The sequence below is a fragment of the Theobroma cacao genome, chromosome 6 (genome assembly GCF_053813885.1).
Source record: "Theobroma cacao isolate CCN51 chromosome 6, ASM5381388v1, whole genome shotgun sequence".
Classification (NCBI taxonomy): domain Eukaryota; kingdom Viridiplantae; phylum Streptophyta; class Magnoliopsida; order Malvales; family Malvaceae; genus Theobroma; species Theobroma cacao.
Genome location: NC_142644.1, coordinates 27,531,313 through 27,557,213, shown reverse-complemented (window position 1 = coordinate 27,557,213; position 25,901 = coordinate 27,531,313). Strand labels below are relative to the sequence as shown.

Below are 25,901 nucleotides of genomic sequence, written 5' to 3'. Positions count from 1 at the left end.
GACTTGGATTTTGACAAAGACCAGATATAGTCTTTTAATTAATCCAATTCAACAGTGGGAAGGCAGAGAAATGAGACCCACCCCAGAAAACACAAATAAGTTTTAATACAATGTTTTAAAGTCATGGTTGATTTGACTTTCCATTTCCTGTAAACATTAAATAAAGGGGAAATGGAAAAGGGCAAAGAAAATTTCATTCTCATTTCTCCCCCTCGATACCATAAAATTGCCAAGCAGACACACAAGGCCAGATGGCACCTCTGTATAGTTAGTAACGCCTCTGCTTTTCTCTTTCTCTGTCATTCATGCATTAGCAAAAGCGTCGCTCGTTTGCCCATTTAAATACCATCAACCCCCCCCCCCCAACAATCTCCCCATTCCCATCCTTCTTTCTCTCGTTTATACTTTCTTTGCTTTCTCTGCTTTCTTTCTCTTCCTTCCTCTTTGTCTGTGCTAGTAACAAACCATGGTTGTCCTGTCACAGCCAGCATTAGACCATTACACTTCGATCAAAACATGCAAGCCTACCAGTGTTTTCACAGGACTTCCAGTGATAAACCTGAGAGACCCTGAGGCAAAGACCCTCATGGTTAAGGCCTGTGAGGAGTATGGCTTCTTCAAGCTGGTCAATCATGGTGTTCCTATGGAATTCATGATCAGATTGGAAACTGAAGCTCTCAGGTTCTTCAATCTGCCCCAGTCTGTGAAAGACAAAGCTGGTCCTCCTGAACCTTTTGGCTATGGCAGCAAGAGAATAGGACCAAATGGTGATGTGGGATGGATTGAATATCTCCTTCTCAATACCAACCCTCAAGTCACCTCCCTCAAAACTCTTACCATATTCCGGCAAAACCCTGAAATTTTCCGGTAAAACTTTTTACAGAGGAATTTTTTTTAAACTCTTTACCGTCCTTTTTGTTTTTCAAAAAAGAAAAAGAAAAAGAAAGAAAGTTAAGCGCTTGCGTAACAGTTTTAAGGATTGAGTAATCGTTTGCTTTAACGTCTTCAATAAAATTGGTAGACTAATTTTGGCATTCTTATGAAGCAGCTCTGCTGTGAATGACTATATCCTGGCGGTAAAGAGAATGGCATTTGAAGTGCTGGACTTGATGGCCGAGGGTCTGAAAATTGAGCCGAGGAATGCGTTGAGTAGGCTGTTAAGGGATGAGAAGAGTGACTCATGTTTCAGGCTAAACTACTACCCACCATGCCCAGAGCTACAGGCATTGAGTGGTAGAAATTTGATTGGGTTTGGGGAGCATACAGACCCGCAGATAATTTCTGTCCTGAGATCCAACAACACGTCAGGCCTGCAAATCTGTCTGAGAGATGGGACTTGGGTTTCAGTCCCACCTGATCAGACCTCCTTTTTCATCAATATTGGTGATGCCTTGCAGGTATATATCATGTCAACCGTCTTTTAAACTTTTTTGGAAAGAGAAATATCAAACTGGGTCTGGGTGAAGAAGTTTTTTTTTTTTTTACTTTCCAATTATCTGTCACTATATTAATGAATTCTCGCTAGAGAAGTTTCCTCAAAAACTCTTTTCTCTCTCTGTACCTCTTTATGCCAAGTTCAAAAGGATTCCTTCAATCTAGCATCATGTGTGGTGCCACTGCCACCTCTTGTCTCATGGGCCTGCCTCTAATTCTAATGTTGACACTTGTCCGTTTAAAAATCAAAATAAAGAAAAAAAAACGCTAACCTTTCCTAAAACCTTGGGTTCTTTTGTTGTCCTTTTTTCTTCTTTATTACAAAATTGTCTGATTAATTTGGGTGTGGATTTGTTATGATCCAGGTAATGACTAATGGAAGGCTTAAGAGTGTGAGGCATAGGGTGTTGGCAGAATCGCTGAAATCAAGAGTTTCCATGATCTATTTTGGAGGACCACCTTTGAGTGAAAAGATAGCGCCTTTACCCTCGCTGGTTGCAAAAGGAGAAGAGAGCTTGTACAAGGAGTTCACCTGGTGGGAATACAAGACCTCTGCCTACAAGTCGAGGTTGGCTGATTATAGGCTTGGGCTGTTTGAGAAAAATGCAGGCCATTGATGTTGTAGTCAAATTCCCCATGTTAGCTAAATTTAGGTTTTTTGTCAAAGTTAAAAACAGGTGCCAGAGAAGTTGACTCGACTTGCCATAGATGGAAACCAAATAGGTTGTTCTTTTCCTTCCCCCATCATCCCATGACTTTTCCCTCTGTTCTTGTTTCTTCTTTCTACAGGTTTATATGTACAAGGGCTGCCCCCTCGACCATCAATGCAAGTTTATCATCATGTCCTAATGTATAGTATTTCTAAGCTTTGTGAAATTCCATCTGTGACCCTAAAAGTTAAATTCATGTTACCATTTGGGTTTCCTTCTTCCTCAATATTAGAGCAAAGCTTTTCTTCTTTCTTTGATGGTATTGGATAAACTACTGCGAATATCGTTTCTATCCCCTTTCTAGGACAAAAAGTGAAAGAAACATTTTCGACAATGTAGGACTTTGAATTTGGCTTCAAAATTTGCCATTGCACAACATTGTGCTAGCTATCACATCATATAGCTCGTAGACAAAGAATTTTGTTTTTGAATAGTAATAAGGTGTCATTAAACCACGGGTGTGAAGAAAACTCACTATCCTGAGAGTAAGTCCAAAAATACAAAAATCTCAAGATGACAGAAGTTTGATTGATATATCCACTTGTTTGCAATATACCTAATCAAAACTCAAAGTCATTTTTCATGGCTGCAAGCCATCCTGTGCAAAAAGAGAAGCAAAACCCATAGACAAAGTATTTATGACCATCGGGATTTTTCCTTTTCATATATATTAATATATATATATATAAATTCAATAATTAAATGTAAAAAAATTAAACAGCCGATCTGTAGCGACAAACCAGGTTTATTTATTTTATTTGTCTTTTACATTTATGGTAAGGAAAAGAAGTGTAACATAAATTCCACATGTTTACACTCAATGTAGAATTATAGATCTTGTTTGTTACATGTGAACAATTAAAACGTCAAGCTTCTTTACGTCGGTAAGAATAGTACCGAAATCCGGTAATAATTCCATTCAATCCTTGTGAAATGGTTGTCTAAATCTATTGGACAACATCAAGCCGACAAGCAGTATTAGCTACCTTTAGCGACTATGACGAACACAGGGCAACTGATGAAAAATTGATTGATTGTCATCCCTTGAGTCGACTAGATCAAACTGGTTCTTTCTTTTGAAATGTCTTTTGAAGGGCACATCTATGTGGAATTAAGAGTTCATGGTTTTTGGGGAGTCCCCCACAGAAATATATATGAGAGAGACTGAAGATTCTGAAAAGGAAATTGAGGGCTTAGCCAAAGTCACTCTCACAAAGAGTCTGTATTGACCATCCAAGTGCTCTCTTCACTATCACAATCCGTCGATCCACCCTTTCAGCTCTGACGTATCATTTCATCACCTCCTTTTAACCAAGGAGATCGACATGCTTGTGAATTGTGATTCGGGCATATAGTAGGGAAAAGGAAGAATGTTTGTGAACGTGGCCTCTTTATTAATATTAGTATAAAATTTTGGTCAGTGGTTTAAATGGCGTAATGGCACAATCTCCTTTGTTAGATTCTAAGGAATATATGTTTGATATCCTCAAATTCTCAAATTAAGGTTTAGCTAAGACTATTGGCGCAAATTTATATTATTAATTAGATGGCGGCAGTATTTATTAATCTAATTTATTACTAATTGTTTTCTTTATTTGCAACATTGTTCAAACAGTAGGTTACACCTACCATTCTTTTAGACTTTTTTTTTGCTAAAAGACGGTAATTCTGGTATAAAATAAGGGCAAGATAAAGAGCGTAAGAATCTTCCACATAGCAAATTAACAAGACTTTATTTACAGAACGTAACATTATTATTATATTATTACAAAGTACATACCCAAGGCAAACTCATAACTAATAACCATTCTAGAAGTTTAATTTTCTAAGTTTATACTAGAATTCCTTCACATGTATATGCTCAATTTGTCAATCGACAAGTTTTCGAGTGGGAGAAGGGCTTGCCCTTCGAATTGGATGCTAAATCCTCCTTCCTCATCTTTGTATTTTTTTAAACCAATAATTCTTGTGTAGTTAGGCAGATTCTTGATTTTGATTATTAATTTATTATTTTAAAAAACCTATTTTACAGCAAGTATAATATTATACAAAAAGTAATAAGCATAATTAAAATAAGTAAAACAATTATATCACACGAATAATAGTAAAACTAACTCGAAATAAGTGATAGAGCTTACGAATTATAAGTTTCACCTTTGAGATATTTAAGAGGATTTGACTAAGTAGCTCAAATATGGAAATAGTTGAGAATTTGACAATTCATTAAGGACAAATTAGAAATTCAATAGATTCTCTCTCTAAGATATTCTTTCTCAAGCTCTCTCTAAGTTCTTCCCTAAATTCTACCTTTACTTATCTTTATTTGCTACAACACTCAATACTCAATACTTTTTTCATCAAGGTTCAGTGATTTGTAAAATCACTTTCGGACAATTTTTCCTTTTTTAAATGTGTGCATAAAAAAAATACCTCCCAAAATTAAAAATAAATTCTTAAGTAGTAAGTTTTTACTTTTTCAAATATTCTTTGAAGCTAACGCAAAGAATATTACATATTTCTCTCCATTTCCCCCCCTTTGATTATGTATATAATCTTTGTTTGGGTAGCAAACTCTTTATTATTTTGATAAATTAGATTCATTTTTTCCCTTTAAAGATTATTTATGCAATTTAAAAGGTTAAAAGTTAGTTATCAAAGATACATATATTTTTCATATTATATATTGCTTTAACTAATTACAATTTTTTGAAGAAATAAGATATTTAATATTTCATAAATTGATATGTTAATGGACTATTAAAGTTTTTTAATTTATGAACTTTTAAAATATGATTATTTTGGAAGTTTAAAATGACATTTAATTTTTATGAGACACCAACCATGCATGGTAATGATCTGCAATTGCTAGTAATTAAAGATAATTGCGTAAAATCATATCAAATATGGTGATCTTAATTCACCAACGATAGTAGTATACTTGTAGTGAGAAGATCACCCCATAACGTTGTAATTAGATCACTATGATGATCTTGAAAAACAAAAAACCAAACAGTACCTTAAAGGCAAAAATAAATAAATAAAGAGAGAAGAATATTGCATGAGACTAGATTCCCTCTAAGAGGGGAAAGGGAGAACGCTGCATGTTCGGTAGAATAATTTGGCAATTTTCAGAGATACCAATATTGTTTTCACATTTTATGATAGTACGCATAACTTTCTTTTCTTGTGGGCAGGACCAAATAAGAGGTCAGGGGAATTGAACGTGGAAGGCTGCGTTTCTTTTAGCTATGGAATCAAAAAGCCATAAACCTAACAAAAAAGACAAAAAAAAGAATTCATTAATTACTGTGTACTACATATTTTTAATCTAAAAGACATCTTTATCGGTTGAGAGAAGATTTTTATTCATAGACCAAGACCCATCGACTTACAAAACAACAAAAGTAAAAGAGATAGAAGAGAAGATAGCACCACAGAAATAAGGGCTTGTTTTTCAAAGTTCATAAATGCATGAAATTAAGTTAAAGTTTCAACACGTGAAAACTGCACCCAACAAAAGACTAATGATAAATATTTTTACGTAATGTGACATTTCGGAAAGCTAATTACCATTACTTTTTTTTTTTTTGAAAGATGTTTTCATTTTTTTCATTAGCAATCAATACCATGACGAGCTTTTCATCTGATTGACAATTACCGTTAGTCTCTATCAATTATAAACTCGATGATTGACTTGAACGGATACGCATAGGCTAAATTTATCCTTACCATGAGATTCCAACAGTTCAATATTAATGCTTTAGTTGATGGCATGAGATCGAATTTGGCAAGAAATTGAAGGTAAGAATTACCTTTGCATAATATAATTAAAGAGTGCAGACCATACGAGTGTAGATGTGGGTGTAAAACAAGTAAGGCATATGCCGTGTGGCAAGAAATTTGATCCTAAAACACTTTGCAGAACAAGAAAGGATATAATTAAGAAGAAGAATTTAGTAAAGGGAGGAGTACCGTTTGACCTTTTTTCATTAAGGTAAAATATCATGAATCTTTTTCTTTATTGACTTTCGGGTATATGTTAGTGGATCCGATTCCATAATCACCTCTTCGGTGCCAGATGTGATGCCTCATTTTAGTACACAAGGTCAAAATGCACAGCTAAACACTAGTATCAAATAGCACATTAACCATTATTTTCGCACAAAAGAAGAGACAGGTAGATGAAGGTAATATAATGGGATACATAACTCATCTAGCAAAAGCCCTCAGAGATGATAAAAGCAGTATTTTTTTTAGCTTTTCCATAAATTTGTATAACTTTTTAGTACAACGAAAAGAAAATATTTGTATAACTTCTTTCCAGATTCATGAGCGTCCAAAGGCCCATTGATTTGGGGCCTTTTGAGCTAAATATTGATGCACTCGACCAGGGTCCAACATTTTACGTATAAGATGCAAAACCCTAAAATTTTGTGTTTGGGGCCCTTTTGGGGCTCAAGGCATAAGAAGATGTAACTTAAAAATTGATACCATATGAATGACAAAAATATAAAAAATCGTCAAAGCTTCCAATTTTGTTTCTTTTGATTTTTTAGGAGATATATATTGCTAATTTGCAATATAGAAGAAGAAGAAGAGGGATAAATCCTACATTAAATTGATATAATAAGAAATTATAAATCATGACAGAATCAAGATATATATTTTTTATTATTATATAAGACGTTTCCATAGATTCAAAAAAATTCATCTTATGTGCATAAGCATCAAATGTACCATTTTTTTACATCAATCCTTAATATTGAAAATTTTTTTTTTTTTGGTCACAAACCCATTAGCAATACTCCAATTTTATAGAAATGATGAAAAATGGATTCTCTATATTATCTACTTCCATAAATTATTTTATACAACTTTTCTGGCCAAAAAAAATTAAGTACCAGCTACCTTCACTAGAAGGGTTAAGGTGATAGTAGAATAATTCATCACATAAATGAATTAGAGGTTGGCTGATTTTCAAGATTTGAAACGGTAATTAATATATAATTTCCTTTCGAATTTAGTGAATATGATGTATCAAATAGAAAAATATTATTTTAAAATAAAATTTTAATAACAAGTGTTATAGGTACCTGTTAATCGACCCTATAGAAATAATTTCCATCGAGCTGCCATCCGAAGGCAAACTCAGCTAAAGACATGGTCCACTCAAATTCTGATGCTGTATATAAATAGAGAGGGAAGTGGAAGGGTTTGGTAGAATTGGATAAGATAGTGTACAGCAGTGCCACTTCAACGCAGCTAGAAGCCGCTTACGTAGGATGGCCTCCCCATCGCGGGTAGCAAAAGCTCTACTGACGACAGCTTGGAGGAAAGCAACTACCAAGCTTTCGTTGGCTAAGGGAGCCTAGCTATTTCAGAATGCTTGTTTTGAATCAATTATTATCCGCTTATGGTGATCGTTTGACTTCAATAGTATCTGGTTCGAAATGCTCTTGGATGACTGGTTCCACAGTCAACGTTCAATCTCACCCACTACTTGAAAGGAAAACCACTATTGCAAGTAGGATACGAAGAATGTAGCCATCCGACTACTTGTTGTTACTTGTGTTAGTGTTACTCAATCTTTTGTTTTTTTTTTTTTAAACCCTACAATGAAGTGTGCCACAAGTTTACATTTTTAATATAAAAATATGATTATTAGATGAGAGAAGACTTTTATTTATACACAAGCTCAAGACTCATATTTTTTACTTATTCTAAATTTGTCATATTCGATTCACTTATTGTGTCACGCTCTCATTGCATCAACTTTTTCAATACAAAAGAGAGATCTACCTTTATCTTGACCTAATTCAATTTTGTTTTTTTTTTTTTAAAGTTACACGTCAATAAAAAGGTTTAGTAAGCATCCGAACATTTGATTCATTGATTGATACATAATCTTTTGTTTAAATAGCAAGTTCAGAATTTTGCTTCCCCAAATTAATTGGCTCATTACTTGGTATATAATACTTTCTTTAAAAAGCAAGTTTAGACTTCTCCTTTCCCTAATTAAAAAATAATAATAAGTTTGATAAATTCTAATATCATTTATCATGAACTCGCATTTATAATTCAAAATATATATCGTGAAAGAAAATTGTTATATATAAGTCAAGACTGATTTCATCTTTTACTAATATGAAATTCATAACATTAACATATGTACGAGTGACTCAATAACTTCAAAGACTTAAAGCTAGATATTCAAATAAGATTATTTTTATAAAAATTAAGAAAAAAATTATTAAAATTTTATTTTTCTAACTTTTTTATATACAAAATTTCTCATTAAACTTTTATATTATAAATTGAAAAAATTTAATTTTATATATAAAAAATAGTTGTTGAAAATTATTAAATACATAATATCATTAAATTGATTAGAAATAAGAGAAATAGTTGAGAATTAATAATGAAAATTGGGAAGTAATAAAAAATTGAAAAGTGAGAAAATATATCATTTTATTAATTATCTTTATTTTATTTTTTTTAATAAAAAATAAGGTAAATAATTGAGAATTAATAGGGATGTGGGAGGTGAGAGAAAATAAATATTTGTTAGGTACTTAATTTAAGAAGTGAGAGAATATATAGATATTTTATTAATTATTTTAATTATTATATATTTTTAATATAATTAATTATATTAGTATACAATTGTAAAAAGTTGAAACCCAAAGTAAGTGATTTGGTGATTTTATCATAGAGCCGAGCAAGAGCAAATGACATCACTTCAAATACTGTTGAAAGTTCAATCACAAGAATGATGGGAAGATTCTCCTTTAAGGCTCGCATCCATGCAAGTTAGCAATTTTACTTTATGATGTAATTTTACATTGATATTTAAAGAACTTTGTTATCGAATAAAATAATCCACTTAACGTGGGTATCAAAGACCAAATAAACTTGCCAATCTTACAGCACACAGAGAGAGAATAAAAAGAAGAAGCGAATATCCCAAGCTTTTGCCTCTCTTCATATGTGTGATGATATCCCTCAATGCAGTGATGGAGCTAGTCAATTTTTATTGAGAAGGTCAAAGGTTAATAAAAATAAAAATTAAAAATTTTTAAAATTAATATATTAAACTTAACCATTAATAATTATAAGATTTATAATAGATAATAGTTTTATATAACATATAAATAAAAAGAAACAAAAAAAAAAACTTATAATAATGCTTTAGGAAAGTTTTATTCGACGATAGTAATATCTTTTTTAATATAAATAATTAAATTATTTATAAGAAACTCATCATCTATTTTTTTTCGAAGTTTTTTCTTTCTTAATATAAATAACTAAAAAATTAATGTAATCAACATCCATTATTCTTACTTTATTATGTTTAAGTTTATAATACTAAATATTAAACCATAATACATAAAATATAAAGAGTTAAATATGATATACAGAATTAATAATTTCTTCTTATACTCAAGATAATTTTTTTTAACTAAATATAAAACGTAAAACACATTAAAAACATATACTTGAGATATTTTTTTAAATAATTAAGATTAATAAAAAATAATATATTAGTAAAATTTTAAACAACAACTAATGATACAACACTAGAATTTATATTTAAAAATTATATATACAGTAATTTTTTAATTTTTAAAAATTAAAATCATTAAAAATAAAATTCACATTATAAAAAAAAATCATGACAAGTAAGAGATATAACCTATATAACAAAAAAAAAAGAATATGGTTGATGATTCGTAGAAATTTAAAAAAAAAATTTATAGAAATTTAAAATATATGAACAAATAGAATATAATTGAAAATAATAAATAAAAAAAATTAAATAAAAATTTTATCTCTTTATAATTTCATAATATAAGAACAGAAAAGAAAAGAGAGAAAGATGGGTAGAGAAATTCAAAAAATTAAAAAAAATTAAGAAATTGAACAAAATTGAATGAAAGATTATTTTATTATTTTTAATTATATTAATTATTTAATAAAAAATTATTTTAAAAAATTATTAAAAAATATAACATATAAAAAATTTCTAAAATGGCCACCCGTTACAAAGGGACGCTCCGCCCCTCCCTCGATGTGTTCCATGTGCCGTTTCTATTGCAGATTTGATTAGATTCCACATTACACTTACTCAATATTATTTCTATTAATTTCCATGACTTTGTACTGCTCTAGTCCACAGTCGTGTTTTGGTTCATAAATTAATCATTCAAATTCAAGTAACTAGGAATGCGAGTGACAACATATAAGACTACCGCTTATGAATTTTGTACAAAGGTAGATCTACAAATTTGTGAATACGATAATAAAATTAGATTAATTAATAATGATCACGTAATCCACGTGAGTGAAAATAGTCAAAATAATGTTGTAGTTACCATTTTTTATTCTCTCCTTTTCTTCTACTCCAAAATATAAAAATTTTTTGTTTCATTTTTAGTTTCACCAACCAAAGACGCAACTGGAAATAACACTCGTCAACGTCACCAGCAGGTAACTTCTTTCCCGCTTACCACCAGGAAACATGATCGGAAGGTAAATCAAAACAGGCAATCGTATTCACCCGTGACGCAGAGCACGGTAACAACCCCATTTTCCCATTTCTCCTTTAAGCACGTTATAATTTAAAAAGAAGAAAATGAAAGAGAAAACTAGATGACAGCTAGAACTTGTTGTTTTATTTATTTTGCTTTCCCTAAGTGGAAAAAAATCTTCAATTGATTGCCCATTTTCTCTCAACAGGATTTAAAGTACTCGCTCCTCTTTGTTGCACTTTACATCAAAACAAACGGACTCAAACACATAGAGAGAAAGGAGGAGAGAGAGATCTGAGTAAATTTTTGCACAGAGAAAAATCTCTCTTTTCTTCTTATTCTATTTTTTCTCTACAAAAAAATTCCATCAAAGAATGGCCGATGAACCTTCTGTCACTCGCTGGTCTTTTCTGGTACTCTCTTTTTCCCTCTCTCCCTTTTCCTGTTTGCTGTTTGGTTGCCGAAATAACAAAAGCAAAGAAAAATAGAGACTTTTTTGTTTTCTTTTTGAAAAATAATCGTTGTTTTGTTCCTGATTTCACTTCAATTAACTGAACTGAATGCAGTTACTTGACTTACTTCGAGTACCTCTCCTTTTTTCTAATAAAATTTTCTACTCATTTATTAGCCTAGATTACATCGGATTCAAGAAATTTTTTATTCTTTCCTTTTTTTTTGGTGGTCTTTAAAATTTTAAGTTGTGATCAAACTGTGTGAAGCAATGTTGGTCACAAAAAAAAAAAAAAAAAAAAGGAAAAAGAAAAGTTTAAGCATTTTCTTGAAGCAATTATGTTATTATCTATAGGATTTTAAAATGTTTTATGATGCTAAGTTTGGGAGGAAGAGATTACCTGAGCCGCAAGATGGTCAAGCTGCTGATACGCCCGTGTCCAACGGCATTTCTTCGAATGTGACCTCAAATGGGAACCATTCTGTCAAGAACACGTCTGATATGGCTATTTATGAGCAGTATCGAAATCGGGTAGCTCATTTTTTTAGCCATTGCGATTTTAAATTTAAATGCTCCATTTTTTTAGCATTTTTGTGTTTCTTGATTGGATGAGTTGTTATTGTTTTGTTTGGCTTCAGGATACCAACTCGGTGAACTCAAATGGTGCGGTTGCTAATGGATTTGATTCGAGACCGTATGTTCATTCTTCCTGTGATTCGTAACTTTAATAAATTTGTTTAGTTACACTATAGAATATAAGATGGATGGATCTAAGTTTGGTTTTTATATGGTATAGTTCTTGACATTGATCACGTGATTAATGTTTTCTGTTTCGAGTTGAATCCTAGTAGTTACTGGGGATCAAGATATGATTCTCCAGTTCTTTGAAAACTGATGATTTTGATGTGTCTTTTTCATTCAGGCAAAAGTCTCTGCTTCCTGATTTTGAAACTGCTGAAATGCGAGCTTTAGGAGAGAGTTTAAGTAGGTAATTATGGATATCAGTATCTTCATTGGTGATAGAAAAGAAGTTTTGTTTCTTGTATTTGAATTGCTTGGGTGGTATATTCTTTTACATTAGAACTTGAAAATTTTGTCTACTTCATATCATCTTACATCATATCTTTTTTAGGGACATTGTTCGTGGGAGTCCAGATGTTAAGTGGGAAAGCATCAAGGGATTAGAGAATGCCAAACGTTTACTTAAAGAGGCAGTTGTTATGCCAATAAAATATCCCAAGTAAGTCTTGCTACACCTTTGACCATGAATGCTGTGCACATGTACATCACTAGCCTTTTAAGTCCTTGAAAAGTCTGACTGGTATGTTGACTGCCATTGCCTCCTTTTTATAACTGGATTGCTAGCTTATGTTACTGGATCTATAAAAATATGACATTTCTTGCATTCTTGCCTTCTGCATTGTATTTAAACCTACCCTTTGTGCTGTTTCCCCTATATTTAAGTTTCATTTTGTGCATATCAAATGAATAAAGTGAGCAGCATGTCTGCCTGAGTAAGTAGAAATTTTTTGTATGAAAATTAGAAAGTAGAGGCTAAAGCATTTTGTACTTGTCCTAAATATCAAAATCAGAATCCTCCATTTGGCTCAGAACTTTCCTTTGGTAGAGCAACAAAGATTAACAAGTGCCTTTCTAGGACAATGTTATCAAGTCAATAAGATTCCAAAGCTAGTACTCTCAGAAGTGCCTGGAATATGGATTCTTGTCAAGAGTTGTTACTTGTGACGGCTTAGGTGCTGTAAAAGCTAGTCCTCTGAAAGTGCATGGATTATATTACAAAGAAAATCAAACTTTTCTTTAGAAAACTTTGGAAGTCACCCTTATAATATTAGTTCATTTGCTGGTTCTCTTTCCCGTACTTGAGATCAATGGGAATATTTTGTCAAGCACCGGCTTTTAATTTTTCTCTATTGATTTAGTGAAATATTAATGAAATATTCCATACTATGTTATGAAGGAATTTGAAGCTTTCATTTCACAGTTGATAAGATTTCGTGTAGGTACTTCACCGGTCTTCTTTCGCCATGGAAGGGTATTCTCCTTTTTGGCCCCCCTGGGACAGGAAAGGTCTGTATGTTGTTAATTGTTTCCAATAAATTAATGTTGTCTTACGCAAGCCATCTCCATAATGTAGTAGATAGGCTTGATTAGTACAGAGGAAGCATGTTCTTCATAGTCACATGGTAAATTCTGATTAACAGTAGGGTACAATCACCTCAATACTGGGAGAAAAAGTTATGCATCGGGGAAAATAATTTGCTATATCTTGGTAGTGCTCATTCTTCTCTTTTGTTTTTCATTTATTTTTTAGCTTATACTTGAATCACTATTCTGGTTGCAGACAATGCTGGCAAAGGCTGTTGCAACAGAATGCAAGACCACATTTTTCAATATTTCAGCATCATCTGTAGTCAGCAAATGGCGTGGTATGTTAAAGACAATCTTTCCAAGATCTTATTTGATTTGTGGAGGGACTTGGTCCTAGGTATGAAAGTTATGAAGAATTGTCTCTAAAATGGAAAGTTGCTAGATATTATTGTAATTTATAAGATCATGAGATGAGCCCATGTACCTGTTGGGACCCGATCCAATAATTTTTATGGTTGTTATAAAAGTAGCAGTTAGTTATCTAACTGTGGAGTTCACAATATTCCAGGTGATTCTGAGAAGTTAATAAAAGTACTGTTTGACCTAGCAAGGCACCATGCACCATCTACCATATTTCTTGATGAAATTGATGCAATTATAAGTCAGCGCGGTGGTGAAGGACGCAGTGAGCATGAAGCAAGTAGGCGTTTGAAAACTGAGCTACTTATACAGGTGATGTTTTGTCGTGTTCTTATTTTTTGGGGCATAAATGTGTTCGTTGTGTGTGTGATATTATTAATATTTGGATTGATAATTCATGCATTAGTATCAGATGCCTTGTAGAACTGCTGCACAGTGTGTAACAACAAACCTGGTGGTATTATAACCTGTTTATTTTAGTTATGTCTTCTGCTCTAAAAATCAAGCGAAATAATCATCATGGGAAATTAAGCTATGTTATCCTTATTAGTGATTTTTAACTTTTTTTTTTTTTGCTCAGCCTAGTGATTTTTAACTAGAATATAGTTGGAATCTTAAACTGATTCTGCAGCAGCTTTATAGGTGCATTCTTGTTTGTTGTTGTTTTAATCATATAATAAATGTCATCTGCAATAATTAAAAGTATTTAAAATCAAACATGTGATCTTACATCTTCCTTACTAGTAGTTAGTCTATGGTAATTTAAAATGAAATCATGGTAGCTTTCAACTATACTATCTCAAAAATTGATCATTAGGATTAGATTGCAGATGGATGGTTTGACACGGTCAGATGAGCTTGTGTTTGTTTTGGCTGCAACAAACCTCCCTTGGGAATTGGATGCAGCCATGCTCCGTCGTCTTGAGAAGCGAGTATCCTTTGACATGTTAATCTATTCTGTATTTTGAACAATATTAAGAATTATGGTAGAAGGTTCTAATATACATATTTACTTTTGCATGGACAAAGAACTTTACTTACAAAGCCGGGACATGATCGAAGCTTAGAAACCAACAGCACTAATTTTTAATCTGACATGATTGTGGTGCAAATAATTTTATAGTTGGCTTATGCTGTCTCCTAATCTTTTTAGCCTTGAATATATTGTTATTCTATCACTTGCTACTTACAATTAAGTTTGATGGAATCTTTTGCACGATGAATGAGAAAATCTTTCAGAAGTTCAAGATATGCTATTAATGAAGCAGTTTGCCTTTAACCAAGTTAAAAAAGATCCTTGTACCTCTCCCAGAGCCAGAAGCAAGAAGAGCCATGTTTGAAGAACTCCTGCCTGAACAGCATGGTGAGGAGACTCTTCCTTATGATATATTAGTGGAAAAGTCAGAAGGTTACTCAGGTTCAGATATTCGATTGCTCTGCAAAGAAGCAGCAATGCAGCCTTTGAGACGCTTAATGACAGTCCTTGAAGATAGGCATGAACTGGTGCCTGACGATGGTATGTGTTTCACTTAAAGGTTTTATTTCCTCTGATTTTCCATTTTGTTTTCCTTACTGTATATTAATAGGCAAGAACGATCACCGGAAGAAAAGAGCTCTTTTTGTCTCATAAATTTCTGCCTGCAGCATTTAGTTTAGTCATGAACTCAAAATGTAATATTTGGTTTGCAGAGCTGCCGAAGGTTGGGCCTATTACGCCGGATGATATAGAAACTGCTTTGAAGAACACAAGACCATCAGCTCATTTACATGCTCATCGCTATGAGAAGTTCAACACAGACTATGGCAGCCAAATTCTCCAATGACGGCACACTGCTGTGAAGATGTAAACTTTCTAGATCTTATTAATCAGTTACTCAGTTTACTTATGGCAGACTAGAATATATTTTTGCCCCCTTTTAAGTGTTTTCCGCAAGTCCGATATGGGCCTGGAATGTTTTTCATTGGTTTGCCCAGGTCTAGGACCCTTTCGCTGTAGGGGACCATTTTTCTCAGTTGAGATAAAATGGTTGAATCAATCATAGACGACTATGATATAACATTATATTTAAGTATCTTAATAAAAATTTCACTTCCAAGGAGATTGTTATTTTAGGAAATTGTTAAAAAAAATAAAAATAAAAATTTAAGATTGTTTTATTAGTACTTTTTAAAACAATTTCAGATTTCACTCAATTCAACTTCTCTTTGCTTTAAGATCCTAACATCTCTTCAAATTTCATTTAAGTCTTGAACACAGGCCTCTCAAGTATGGGCAAACCAGAGACGTAAAACCCTAAAAATAAGCTTCTAATAATCGTGATAATGATAGCAATATTTCCAAAACTTTATATGGTTAATGGCACCAAGGAAAATTGTCGAGGTCAAGAGTTTAACCTATTTTCGGCCTGCGACATAAGCATCATGCCGTAATTTTAAAGCATGAGAATTTCGGCCAAAATTGCATGTCTTGTTAAAGCAACCGCTAATCAGCAAAGGCTCTAATTAAGATCTCATAAAGAAACATTGGATAACATGAAGAGAGCACCAACCTATTTGCAATGATACTTCATAGCAAGAACAAAATGTCCAGACTAAACTTAAACACGAGATGACTAGCTCCACAAAACACAAAAGTAGGCCAATGCAGGAAAAACATCTGAATAAAAAAAATCATTTCTGGTCAATCTCCTTTGGCACTGGATTCACCGGTAACCTTTCAGAGGGTCTGCTGTTTTGCCAGACCTTGCATCAGTCCATGCTTTGGCAATTGTTCTCTTCATGTCATCATCACCGTCCTCATACATATTCTGTAATTCGCACAATTCAATGTCAAGGGAAAAAGTCGTAGGAATTAGCCACTGAAATTTGTTGTCGAACACATTCAACATGCAATAATTCTGGAAGTAAACTTACCTTCATTAAGTCCATGATTCCAGCCATGGGATCTCGTTCTTTATCCAAATTTGGCTTCAGCTGCGTGAACAGAAAAAAGTATTTTAGATTAACTGCAAAGGATGGAAATTAAAAGTAACTCTTATTCATCCTATATTGTTGGCAATTACCTTGTCCTCCTTGTAGTGCAGATCAGACCAGTTCCCTTTGGAAGCTTTGAACAATGTGATGACGACTCTTGTAGGCTTGACTAACACCTTGCACTTTTCTGGTACAATGTCTTTATTCAATTTCGGAATGGCACATCGATAGTTCTTTCCTTGGACGTCATGAAATTTAACATCAAATGACATTGGCTTGAACTCTGTCTGAATTTTTTCCTGGTTAACTCCTTCTAGAGAGACATATATCTGTCGGACAAACACCAAGTAAGCCAAAAAAAAAAAAAAAGCAGTGTAACCATAATGCAGAATATGTAGTGCTCATAATTTCAGAGGACTCTAAGAAGCTCCTGCTCTGTCGTAGGGAACATTATTTATGATGATGAAACTACTGATAACCACATCATGTACTCCAACAAGTCAATGAATTATTTTTCTCTTTCAGGTTGCAATGATGGGACTTGGGAATTTGATATTTGTATTGGAAATGACAGACACAACAAGGAAAAAAACTTATATCTCTAAGAACATAAATTTCTTACCTTGACTTTATCATTATCCTGATCCCAGCTGAACGAGGCGAGCGTTACATAACTCAATGCTGGGTTAACAGGAACCTTACCTGAAGTTGATATGGGAGTTGGAATTTGTGAAACAGTAGCAGGAGTAGGTGCCTTTGCAACCTCGTTTGATGTCTGCAACTGAAGAATCCATAGTTTAGAATCATGAAAAGATACCAAACACTTTCTCCAATAACCAATCTCAAATTAAATTGCAGAACCATGATATCTTTGAACCGATACAGACTGTTTTGTTGAAATGGTTTTCACATTTCAACCATTCCCATTAAATTTCAACTTTGGACAAATAAAAAAAAAAATTAAATCTTCAGATTCCATTGGAAAAGAACTCCAAAATGGACAGGGCCCACGAGAACTCAGAAACTAAAGTAAAAAACTCAGACTTAGAACTCCTAAAATCAAAATATATGGAACCCAATTCATTCGAAATATAAAAATTTCAATACCCAGAAAAAATAGTACTAGTAAGAGGAAAGATTGGAACCTTTTCCAAGTTGCGAATTTCGGAGGAAAGAAGAGATAGAATACGTGGCCTCTTTGCGATGCTTTGGAGTTGCCTAAGCTCCTCTAAATCAAGCGCCAATTCCTCCGCCATTTTCTAAATTCAGCTTCTTTAGGGTGTCTAGTTTTTCATCAGAGAGAATGAGAGGGATGGTTAAGCGTAGCTTATTTATAGGACAGGCTTGTTTTTCTGTAGAAGATACTAGAACCTCGAAAAGGAAGCAGTTGGCAAGTTCAGGATTTTTTTTCCAAAAATATGATTTTCATAATTAATAAAAGGAAATATGATTTAGCCGATTAGGGTTTTGGAAGAAGCAAAGAAAGTTCTAGTCTTTTTGATTAATGAAAAAGAAAATGAGAAAGTGACAAGTGTCAGTCGAAAATTGGGTCTAGTACGTTGGCCTGAGTCAGGGGATATCAGGCCTCAACGGTACTGAAAATTGGGCATTCTAACCCAACCTGGAAATGAATCAGGCCTTATTTTCTATTTAAGCCCATAGGATATGTCGGTGTTGCGCCCCCTATCTTTAATAAAAGAATCAGATTTTAATTTTTTTAATATAATTATAATAATTAAATAATTGCACAACGGATTCCACAGGCATTGTAAACAAAAAAATAATGCCAAAAAAAAAAAAAGGAAAGAAAATAGGGACTCATTCGTGACGTTGGGGCAGGCTTATGCTAAATGCACATTGAAAGCATGGATATATTTTTGAGTTCTTTTTTTAAATAGGCTTCATGTATAAGGTCTTTTTGATAATAGGTTTTGATACACGAAGAAAATCTGTGAGTTTTTTGAGTATTTTTAAAGATTTTGGAGTAATTTTTTATATATGAAGAAAATTTTTTAAACATTTTGAGCATTCTTTGTCAAGTAGGTATATTCATTAATTATGTTGTTAAATGAAATATGGTGTATCGTTTGAAATTGTTGATCTTGTTAAATAAAATTCAGTAGTTTTTGTAATTTTTGAGAATTATGTTATTAGTTTTTAAGTATTGCGTAACTGATTTTGAACATTACTTGATTGACTTTGAGTATTGCTTGACTAGTTTTTGATAAAGTATTACGTGACTAGTTTTTGATAAGGCCTTGCATGTCTGACTTTGGGTATTACGTGATTAGTTTTTGATAAGGCATTACGTGACTAATTGATAGACATTGCATGACTAGTTGTAAGGTATTGTGTGACTTAGGTATTACTTAAATATCAGTCACGCAATGTCTAAAAATCAGTCACACAATGCCTAAAACCAATCACATAATACATAAAAACCAATCATATAGTAATTGAGTCACGTAATGTCTAAAATTAGTCTCGTAATACTTAAAAACCAGTCTAATCAATTTTAACTCCTTAATTTTGGGGTTTCATGAGTAAACCAATATAGTCAAGAACTTAAAACACATACTTTTTTTTTTGCTAAGCCATAAAATTGTGCATTTCATAAAAAATAAGTTACAAAACTCCATAACCCTCCAAAGTAAGACTAAATAAATCCTTATCGGGAGGGCCTTGCTCACTCCCCTTATGCAACAACAAAATATACTCCATTTACTAAATATTCCTTAAACAATTTTAATTCAAAATTTCATAAAAAAAATCAAAATCCATAGCAAACATACTTAATAATCATCCCAATCACAGATGCAATAAAACCGTGAACCACCATAAAACTCATCAAACATACTTTAGCTATTTTTTCTCTCTGACCCCATCATTTTAACCAATCTGATCCAACTCATCAACACAGACATCTCCATTGCAGCACAAGTTTCAAAGCAAGTCATCAATAGAAAGCATCCAATTACCAAACTCATCATGCTACCTGCAATCACCATAGAAGAGCAAAATCATTTTTCATCGTCCTTGAAAACTCCAAAATCCATCATCTAAAAAAATAAAACAAAATAAGAAAAAACTTGATGTCATCTCTGAAGGACGAGATAGACAGTATTTGATTAGAGAGAAAAATTGAGATTTAATTTTAAAATTTTTATATGAATGGTAAAATAGAGAAAATTGAAACTATTTTAACTTATCTGAAATTGTTTAAAGATTATTATTATTTAATCATGTCAAAAATTGACTAAAAATAATTAAAATTATAAAAAATAATATTTTTAAATTAAACTTACGAAAAAAATTATTTTTCACGATTTTCTCTATATTTTTCTAATTTTTCTTCCTTCGCGAGACAGTCGACCTTTGCATAAGAAAATATGTATTGTTAAGAGTATTTTTATAGTCCCAATTGGAAAGGTAACCGAATCACGTGAATCAACACATGTAAAACAAATGTAACAATTTTGAGGGCATTGGGTATCGGGAGAAAGAAATTAATTAATTTGTTGTCTGTTGATCTAGGCATTTTCGTCTATATATGCGATTGCTTAAGAGGGGTCCAAGGGAAGGGAAGGGAAGGAATTCAATTACTGGTATAAGACCAAGAGTGCAGCAACAAAGGGAGGAAGAAATATGTGGAAGCTGGAGATAGCGGAAGGCGTTGGTCCGTGGCTCTTTACTACAAACAAATTTATGGGCAGACAGGTTTGGAAATTCGACGCTGCTTCCTGGACGTCAGAGGAACGAGCTCTAATTGAAAACTTCCGACAAAATTTCTCCTTACATCGGCATCATGTTAAAGCAAGTAGCGACATGCTTAAGAATTTTCAGGTAGTTAAAGTTTTAGTTTCTTTGAAAAGTTTCTACTTGCAAAGAAATTGGCACTCTTGCATGAACTTCACTGTCGTAATATTTTGAGTCAACTATATATGTTGAACTGTTTTTGGTCCAAATTACAGCTCATCCAAGATAACCAGGTAGATCTAAGCATAGCACCAGTGAGATTGGAAGACAATGAAGAAGTGACTCGTGAAAAAGTCACGACTGCTTTGAGGAAAGCTGTTCGATTCACTTCAGCTACACAAGCATGGGATGGACATTGGCTCTCGGAAAATTCAGGGCCATTGTTTTCCTTACGCCCTCTGGTACATATGCTTTCTATGCTCAATTCTTCCCTTCAAAGACGAAGAAAGAGATCCTGGAAAAAGTGTCTAAAATGTAAGTTTTACCTCATGGTTGCGGCTTTTACAACTTGCAGGTTATGGTCTTATACCTTACTGGAACACTTGATACCGTTCTATCTTCTGAACACAAAAGGGAAGTTCTTCGTTACATTTACAATCATCAAGTAGTAACCTCAACTCTTTGACACATTTACATGGATGAAAGTTCTCTTTAGTACAGTATGAGATACTTAATAGTACCAGTACTTTAATTTTTTTTTCCCCTGGCTAGAATAGAGATGGAGGATGGGGCTTCCACGTAGAGGGGCACAGCACCATGTTGACCATGATTCTAAATTACATTGCCCTTCGTTTGCTTGGAGAAGGAACTGAAGGTGGCAAAGATGGGGCTGTCGAGAAGGCTAGAAATTGGATAGTTAATCACGGGGGTGCAACGATGATACCCTCATTGGGAAAGGCTTATCTTTGGTATGAAATTTTTTCTGCTACTAGCCTTTTCTTTTCTTGGTCAAAGAGGATAGCACTATGACTTGACTAGTTGAATTTGAAATCTTAATTCAAACCCTACATTTTCAACCACCTAAGCTAAGCTGAAGTGAACTCAGTTGGTGCTATTCATGTTAGACATTCTCCTTAAAAATCAATTTTATTATTTATTTATTAAATAAATAACTTATTACATTAATTACTGTTTCATGTATATATATATATATATATATTATGTTCTGTTGAAATATATATTCTGTTGAAATATGGATCTAGTCAAGTGAATCCAAATTCATTAATACATTTACATAGACATTATCCAACTACCAATTAGAAATGAATTATAATCATATTCCTAGGATTTGTACATGTCTTATATAAATTTGTAAGTATTGCTATTTAGTTGACTATCATAATCTCAATATATATATATATATATATGAATGGTTAATCTATATGATTTTTATCTTAAATAACAATTATTATTATTAGTTTAAAACTTAAAATTTCACATATTGAGATATCTTTCAATTCCCTCCTCAACTTTACTGCTAGATACACTTTAATCTATTGAAAATTTTAATGTAAAGGTACTAGGATTATATGTATGGTCAGGGTGCAATCCATTCCCCCAGAATTATAGCTTCTCCCTTCATATTTTCGTTTCAGTCCAGGTAAATCTAAAATTTCTTTTATAGTAAAACCTAACTTTTTCTTTTATTCGCTGACACTAACTATATATCTTCCCGTATGCACCCAGCGAGGCTATGGTCTTTCATGCGCAACTTTTATGCACCTATGTCTTACTTGTATGGAAAGAAATTTGTCGGGCCAATCACTGAGCTTATTTTATCATTGAGAGAAGAAATTTACATCCAACCGTATGAAAAGATAGATTGGAATAAAGCACGCCATTCCTGTTTAAAGGTTTGTCATATTTATGCTCATGCTTGTTGATTCTGTTAATCTATACTGCCAAGAATTTTGCAGTGCAGATGACATGAATTGGGGATACACAGGTGAAGGTGTTTTTGAACTTTCCAAAGCCTGGCAAGCTTATGATTTGGTTTCACTGCAGGAAGATGTATATCACCCTTATCCCATGGTGCAAATTCTGCTTTGGGACAGTCTTTATTACATTGCCGAGCCAGTTTTAAAATGCTGGCCCTTCTCCAATCTAAGAGAGAAAGCTCTACAGATAGCAACAAAGCTCATCCATTATGAGGATGAGAACACTCGATACATAACGCAAGGAAGTATACAGAACGTATCCTCCATAAAACATTGATGAATTGAGCATGGATATTTGGTATTAAAATGCTCCAGAGCGCCACCATCATCATTTTAATCTAGTCGTCCTAAGTTGCTTCAGACTCAAAGCTCAGTTAGCAATCTATGAGTTTACCAGAGTACAACATATTATTGACATTGGGCAGCCAAGTGGTATCAGAATGCTTACTGCAAATGCTTCAATTGCAGGTTTTGCATATGATGGCCTGTTGGGCAGAGGATCCAACTTCAGATTCAATAAAATTTCACCTCGCCAGAGTTCCTGATTACTTGTGGGTAGCTGAAGATGGAATGAAAATGCAGGTTTGGTGATAATAATCCACCTTACCACTGCACATGTCCAACTTTACCATGCTTGTATTACATTTCTAATTGTAGCTGATTAAATTTGCTAATTCGTTTGTATTGGAAGTTAAACGGTGGTAGCCAATTGTGGGATACCGTTTTAACTACCCAAGCAATCATCTCAAGTAATCTAACGGATGAATATGGCTCTACTCTCAGAAAAGCGCATGAGTTCATAAAACAGTGTCAGGTTTCTTCCTATTCCCCCAATCTTTGTTTCTTAAACTAATCTGTATTAATTCTATTATCTCAATCAGCTCACTTTATTTCTCGCATCAACAAATCTCTCAGCTTCAAGAAAATGCGTCAGGAGACTTCCAAAGTATGCATCGCCACATGTCTAAAGGAGCTTGGACTTTCTCCGTTCAAGATGATGGATGGCAAACCATAGACGGCATAGCTGAAGCTCTGAAGGTGACTTTGCTCCTCTGTATTAATTTATTTTGTCTCTCTAAGTTAAAAAAAACAATTAGCAAATTTAATTTGCTAGCAGACGTTTATTAATTACTCTTTTCTTTGCAGGCAATACTGTTACTCTCAAAATTACCTCCAGAAATTGTAGGTGAAACAGTTGAAGTAGAGCGACTATATGATGCTGTGAATGTCCTCTTGTCGTTGCAGGTATGAAGACATCTTTATCTTTGGTTTGTTGAAAACTCTCTCTGTTTTCTTGCATATTGGATATCTATGGAAAACTGTAATTCTCGTATCCTTGGCCTTGATTTTCCATTTTCTCTTTTTATTAGAGCAAAAATGGTGGTTTTACTGCTTGGGAGCCAGTAAGAGGACCACAATGGCTGGAGGTAAAACTTATCAAAAGTGCACGTGTTCTCCAGTTCATGCTCAAATGTTCAAAGTTTTGCCAAGCAAGTCATACTTTGCTGCAATTTTGCTGCTTAATTCTAACGCAGCGTCAACTTTTTAGTTTAAATTGTGGGATTCTTTTCTTTTTCAGAAGCTAAATCCAACAGAACTTTTTGCTGCAGCAGCGATTGAGCGGGAGCATGTTCCTATTATCAGTAATTGCATTATGTTATCATTAAAGCATCATATAAAAATTTTCTTTAACATTAGTAATTTGGTGGTCTTAGGTATGCTGAATGCACTTCGTCGGCCATCCAAGCTCTTGTGTTGTTCTCCCAGTTATATCCTGGATATCGAAAGAAAGACATAGAAACTTGTGTGACTAATGCAGTGCAATTTCTAGAAGGTTCACAGATGGAAGATGGTTCTTGGTGATTCTGAATTCCTTTCTGTAGTTTAACTTAACTTGAGCAAAATCATGAATGGATAATGGGAACAAAAGTTATAATAGAAGTTTAAGCTAAGATTATCACTTAATATTTGCAGGTATGGCAGCTGGGGAGTTTGCTATACATATGGCACATGTTTTGCTTTAGCAGGGCTGACTGCTGTTGGGAAGACCTGTCACAGCAGCCAAATTGTCCGTAAAGCTTGTCAATTTTTGCTTTCAAAACAGCAAGAGTCTGGTGGATGGGGAGAAAGCTATCTGACATGCCCCAATTTGGTAATTGCCATTCTTATGTTACTTAATCAGTTTATCACTGAGCTAGGGAGCATGAATTAAGTGAATCCAAGCAAAAACATGTATAGCCGTAATTATTGCCTTACTGGACATACAGTAATCGGCTATTTTCCAGAAGAAACCCTGGCGTTTCACAAAGAAATCGATCACTCTGTCTTCTGAAACTCAGTAGAGGAGACTATACAATATTCCTAATATTTTCCCACAATTTTTGAACAGGAATATGAACATCTAGCAGAAGGAGACTGCTCAAATCTAGTGCAAACTTCATGGGCAATGATGGGTCTGATTCATGCTGGACAGGTTAGATTTTAAATATGTGTGTTTTCTTTTTGGATAAGCAAATATAAATTTAGGTATTGAATATTACTATATAGTGTAATATTATCAAGTAATTGGATTATTGGAAGCTAAGACTGGGTTGTATATTTACTATATGCTAAGGAAAATGATCCATTCAAATCATGGTGATGTGTATGATAAATCGTATTAATTATAGAAAACAAATTCTGCTGATATTAGTGGTAAAAACATGATATCAACCTTTAACTTTGCAAATTCAACACAAACGTCAATTCCTGGTCTAAATGTTTCTTGCTAACTAGGCTGAGTTGGATCCGCAACCTTTGCACAAAGCAGCAAGACTATTGATCAACTCACAGATGGAAAGTGGTAAATTTCCTCAACAGGTATGTAAGACCTATGTTAGATCCTTCTAGCAAGTCAAATGCTTCAGCAAAGCAATTCACCCACTGCTGATAATATATAGCATCCTTGACAGCCTGATTTTCTTAAGAAAATGGAAAGAGAAAAAAAAAATTCAGTCTTGAAATTCAGATTAACAATTGACAATTTGCTTTGTGCTTTAAAAAAGGAGAATATGGCTTAATGAGATGATGGTCATCATTCTCTTGAAGCAAAAGAACTATCAAAAAGATTATATCTATTAAAAACTTACAAACGTTCTCTTGTTCAAGGTTTTAATTTGTATAGATTGCTTAAGATCTAGATGGAACCCTCATTAATAGTGTTATCCTGAACTACATATTGGTTTTCACAGGAACTCACCGGGGTCTGCTTGAGGACTTGTATGATACATTATGCTGCATATAGAAATATATTTCCATTATGGGCCCTGGGAGAATATTGTAAACATGTGCTCTCGACTTCACAAGAATATTAGGCTCCCTTAGGATCTTGGAATCCTCAGTACTGTTGAATTGTTCCTTAAATTAGCATTCTTTCCTGATCAATTCGAAAAAGTTTCATCCTTGCTGGTGTTGATATGTTTTGTCCCATAAACTTGTAAATGTTATGCTGATCTCAGGTCTCAGTACTGCAGGCTTATAAATCAAAAGGGGCATCAAATGGTCCAATGTTTACTTAAAAGTAGAATAAAAAAGAAGTAAATGA

At 33.4% G+C, this 25,901-nt stretch overlaps 3 protein-coding genes and 1 pseudogene across 7 annotated transcripts; 3 read left to right on the top strand and 1 right to left on the bottom strand.

Moving 5' to 3' along the window:
- The first annotated feature begins 272 nt into the window (after positions 1-272).
- LOC18596501 (gibberellin 2-beta-dioxygenase-like) lies at positions 273-2,370 on the top strand. 2 transcript variants are annotated; one of them, XM_007025017.3, is made up of 3 exons: positions 273-867; positions 1,046-1,397; positions 1,800-2,370. In XM_007025017.3, exons 1-3 carry the CDS (start codon positions 467-469, stop codon positions 2,049-2,051), a joined length of 1,005 nt encoding a protein of 334 aa, XP_007025079.2. In that variant the 5' UTR covers positions 273-466; the 3' UTR covers positions 2,052-2,370. The 2 variants fall into 2 exon arrangements, with proteins under 2 accessions (XP_007025079.2, XP_007025078.1); XM_007025016.3 differs by having other exon boundaries at positions 277-867; positions 1,049-1,397.
- An 8,433-nt stretch (positions 2,371-10,803) lies between these two features.
- On the top strand, positions 10,804-15,751 carry CCP1 (P-loop containing nucleoside triphosphate hydrolases superfamily protein). 2 transcript variants are annotated; one of them, XM_018123610.2, is made up of 11 exons: positions 10,804-11,085; positions 11,478-11,654; positions 11,762-11,817; positions 12,046-12,111; positions 12,256-12,363; positions 13,145-13,211; positions 13,486-13,570; positions 13,801-13,964; positions 14,483-14,584; positions 14,946-15,168; positions 15,342-15,751. In XM_018123610.2, exons 1-11 carry the CDS (start codon positions 11,047-11,049, stop codon positions 15,473-15,475), a joined length of 1,221 nt encoding a protein of 406 aa, XP_017979099.1. In that variant the 5' UTR covers positions 10,804-11,046; the 3' UTR covers positions 15,476-15,751. The 2 variants fall into 2 exon arrangements, with proteins under 2 accessions (XP_017979099.1, XP_007025077.1); XM_007025015.3 differs by having other exon boundaries at positions 10,805-11,085; positions 11,505-11,654.
- A 429-nt stretch (positions 15,752-16,180) lies between these two features.
- Positions 16,181-18,080, bottom strand: LOC18596499 (uncharacterized). Of its 2 annotated transcripts, none has more exons than XM_007025011.3 (5): positions 17,771-18,080; positions 17,248-17,400; positions 16,715-16,954; positions 16,566-16,625; positions 16,181-16,459 (listed from the first exon to the last, which is right to left on the bottom strand). In XM_007025011.3, the coding sequence occupies exons 1-5, from the start codon at positions 17,879-17,881 to the stop codon at positions 16,355-16,357; spliced, it is 669 nt and encodes a 222-aa protein (XP_007025073.1). In that variant the 5' UTR covers positions 17,882-18,080; the 3' UTR covers positions 16,181-16,354. The 2 variants fall into 2 exon arrangements, with proteins under 2 accessions (XP_007025073.1, XP_007025072.1); XM_007025010.3 differs by having other exon boundaries at positions 17,248-17,406; positions 17,771-18,076.
- Positions 18,081-20,233: 2,153 nt separating this feature from the next.
- Positions 20,234-25,760, top strand: LOC18596498 (beta-amyrin synthase-like; annotated as a pseudogene). Its single transcript, XR_016027145.1, has 18 exons — positions 20,234-20,468; positions 20,597-20,782; positions 20,896-20,985; positions 21,093-21,305; positions 21,898-21,981; positions 22,068-22,234; positions 22,386-22,574; positions 22,787-22,900; positions 23,010-23,132; positions 23,234-23,356; positions 23,465-23,563; positions 23,689-23,745; positions 23,898-23,944; positions 24,034-24,177; positions 24,293-24,470; positions 24,708-24,791; positions 25,094-25,177; positions 25,549-25,760. The product of XR_016027145.1 is annotated as a beta-amyrin synthase-like (transcript).
- The last annotated feature ends 141 nt before the right edge of the window (positions 25,761-25,901 follow it).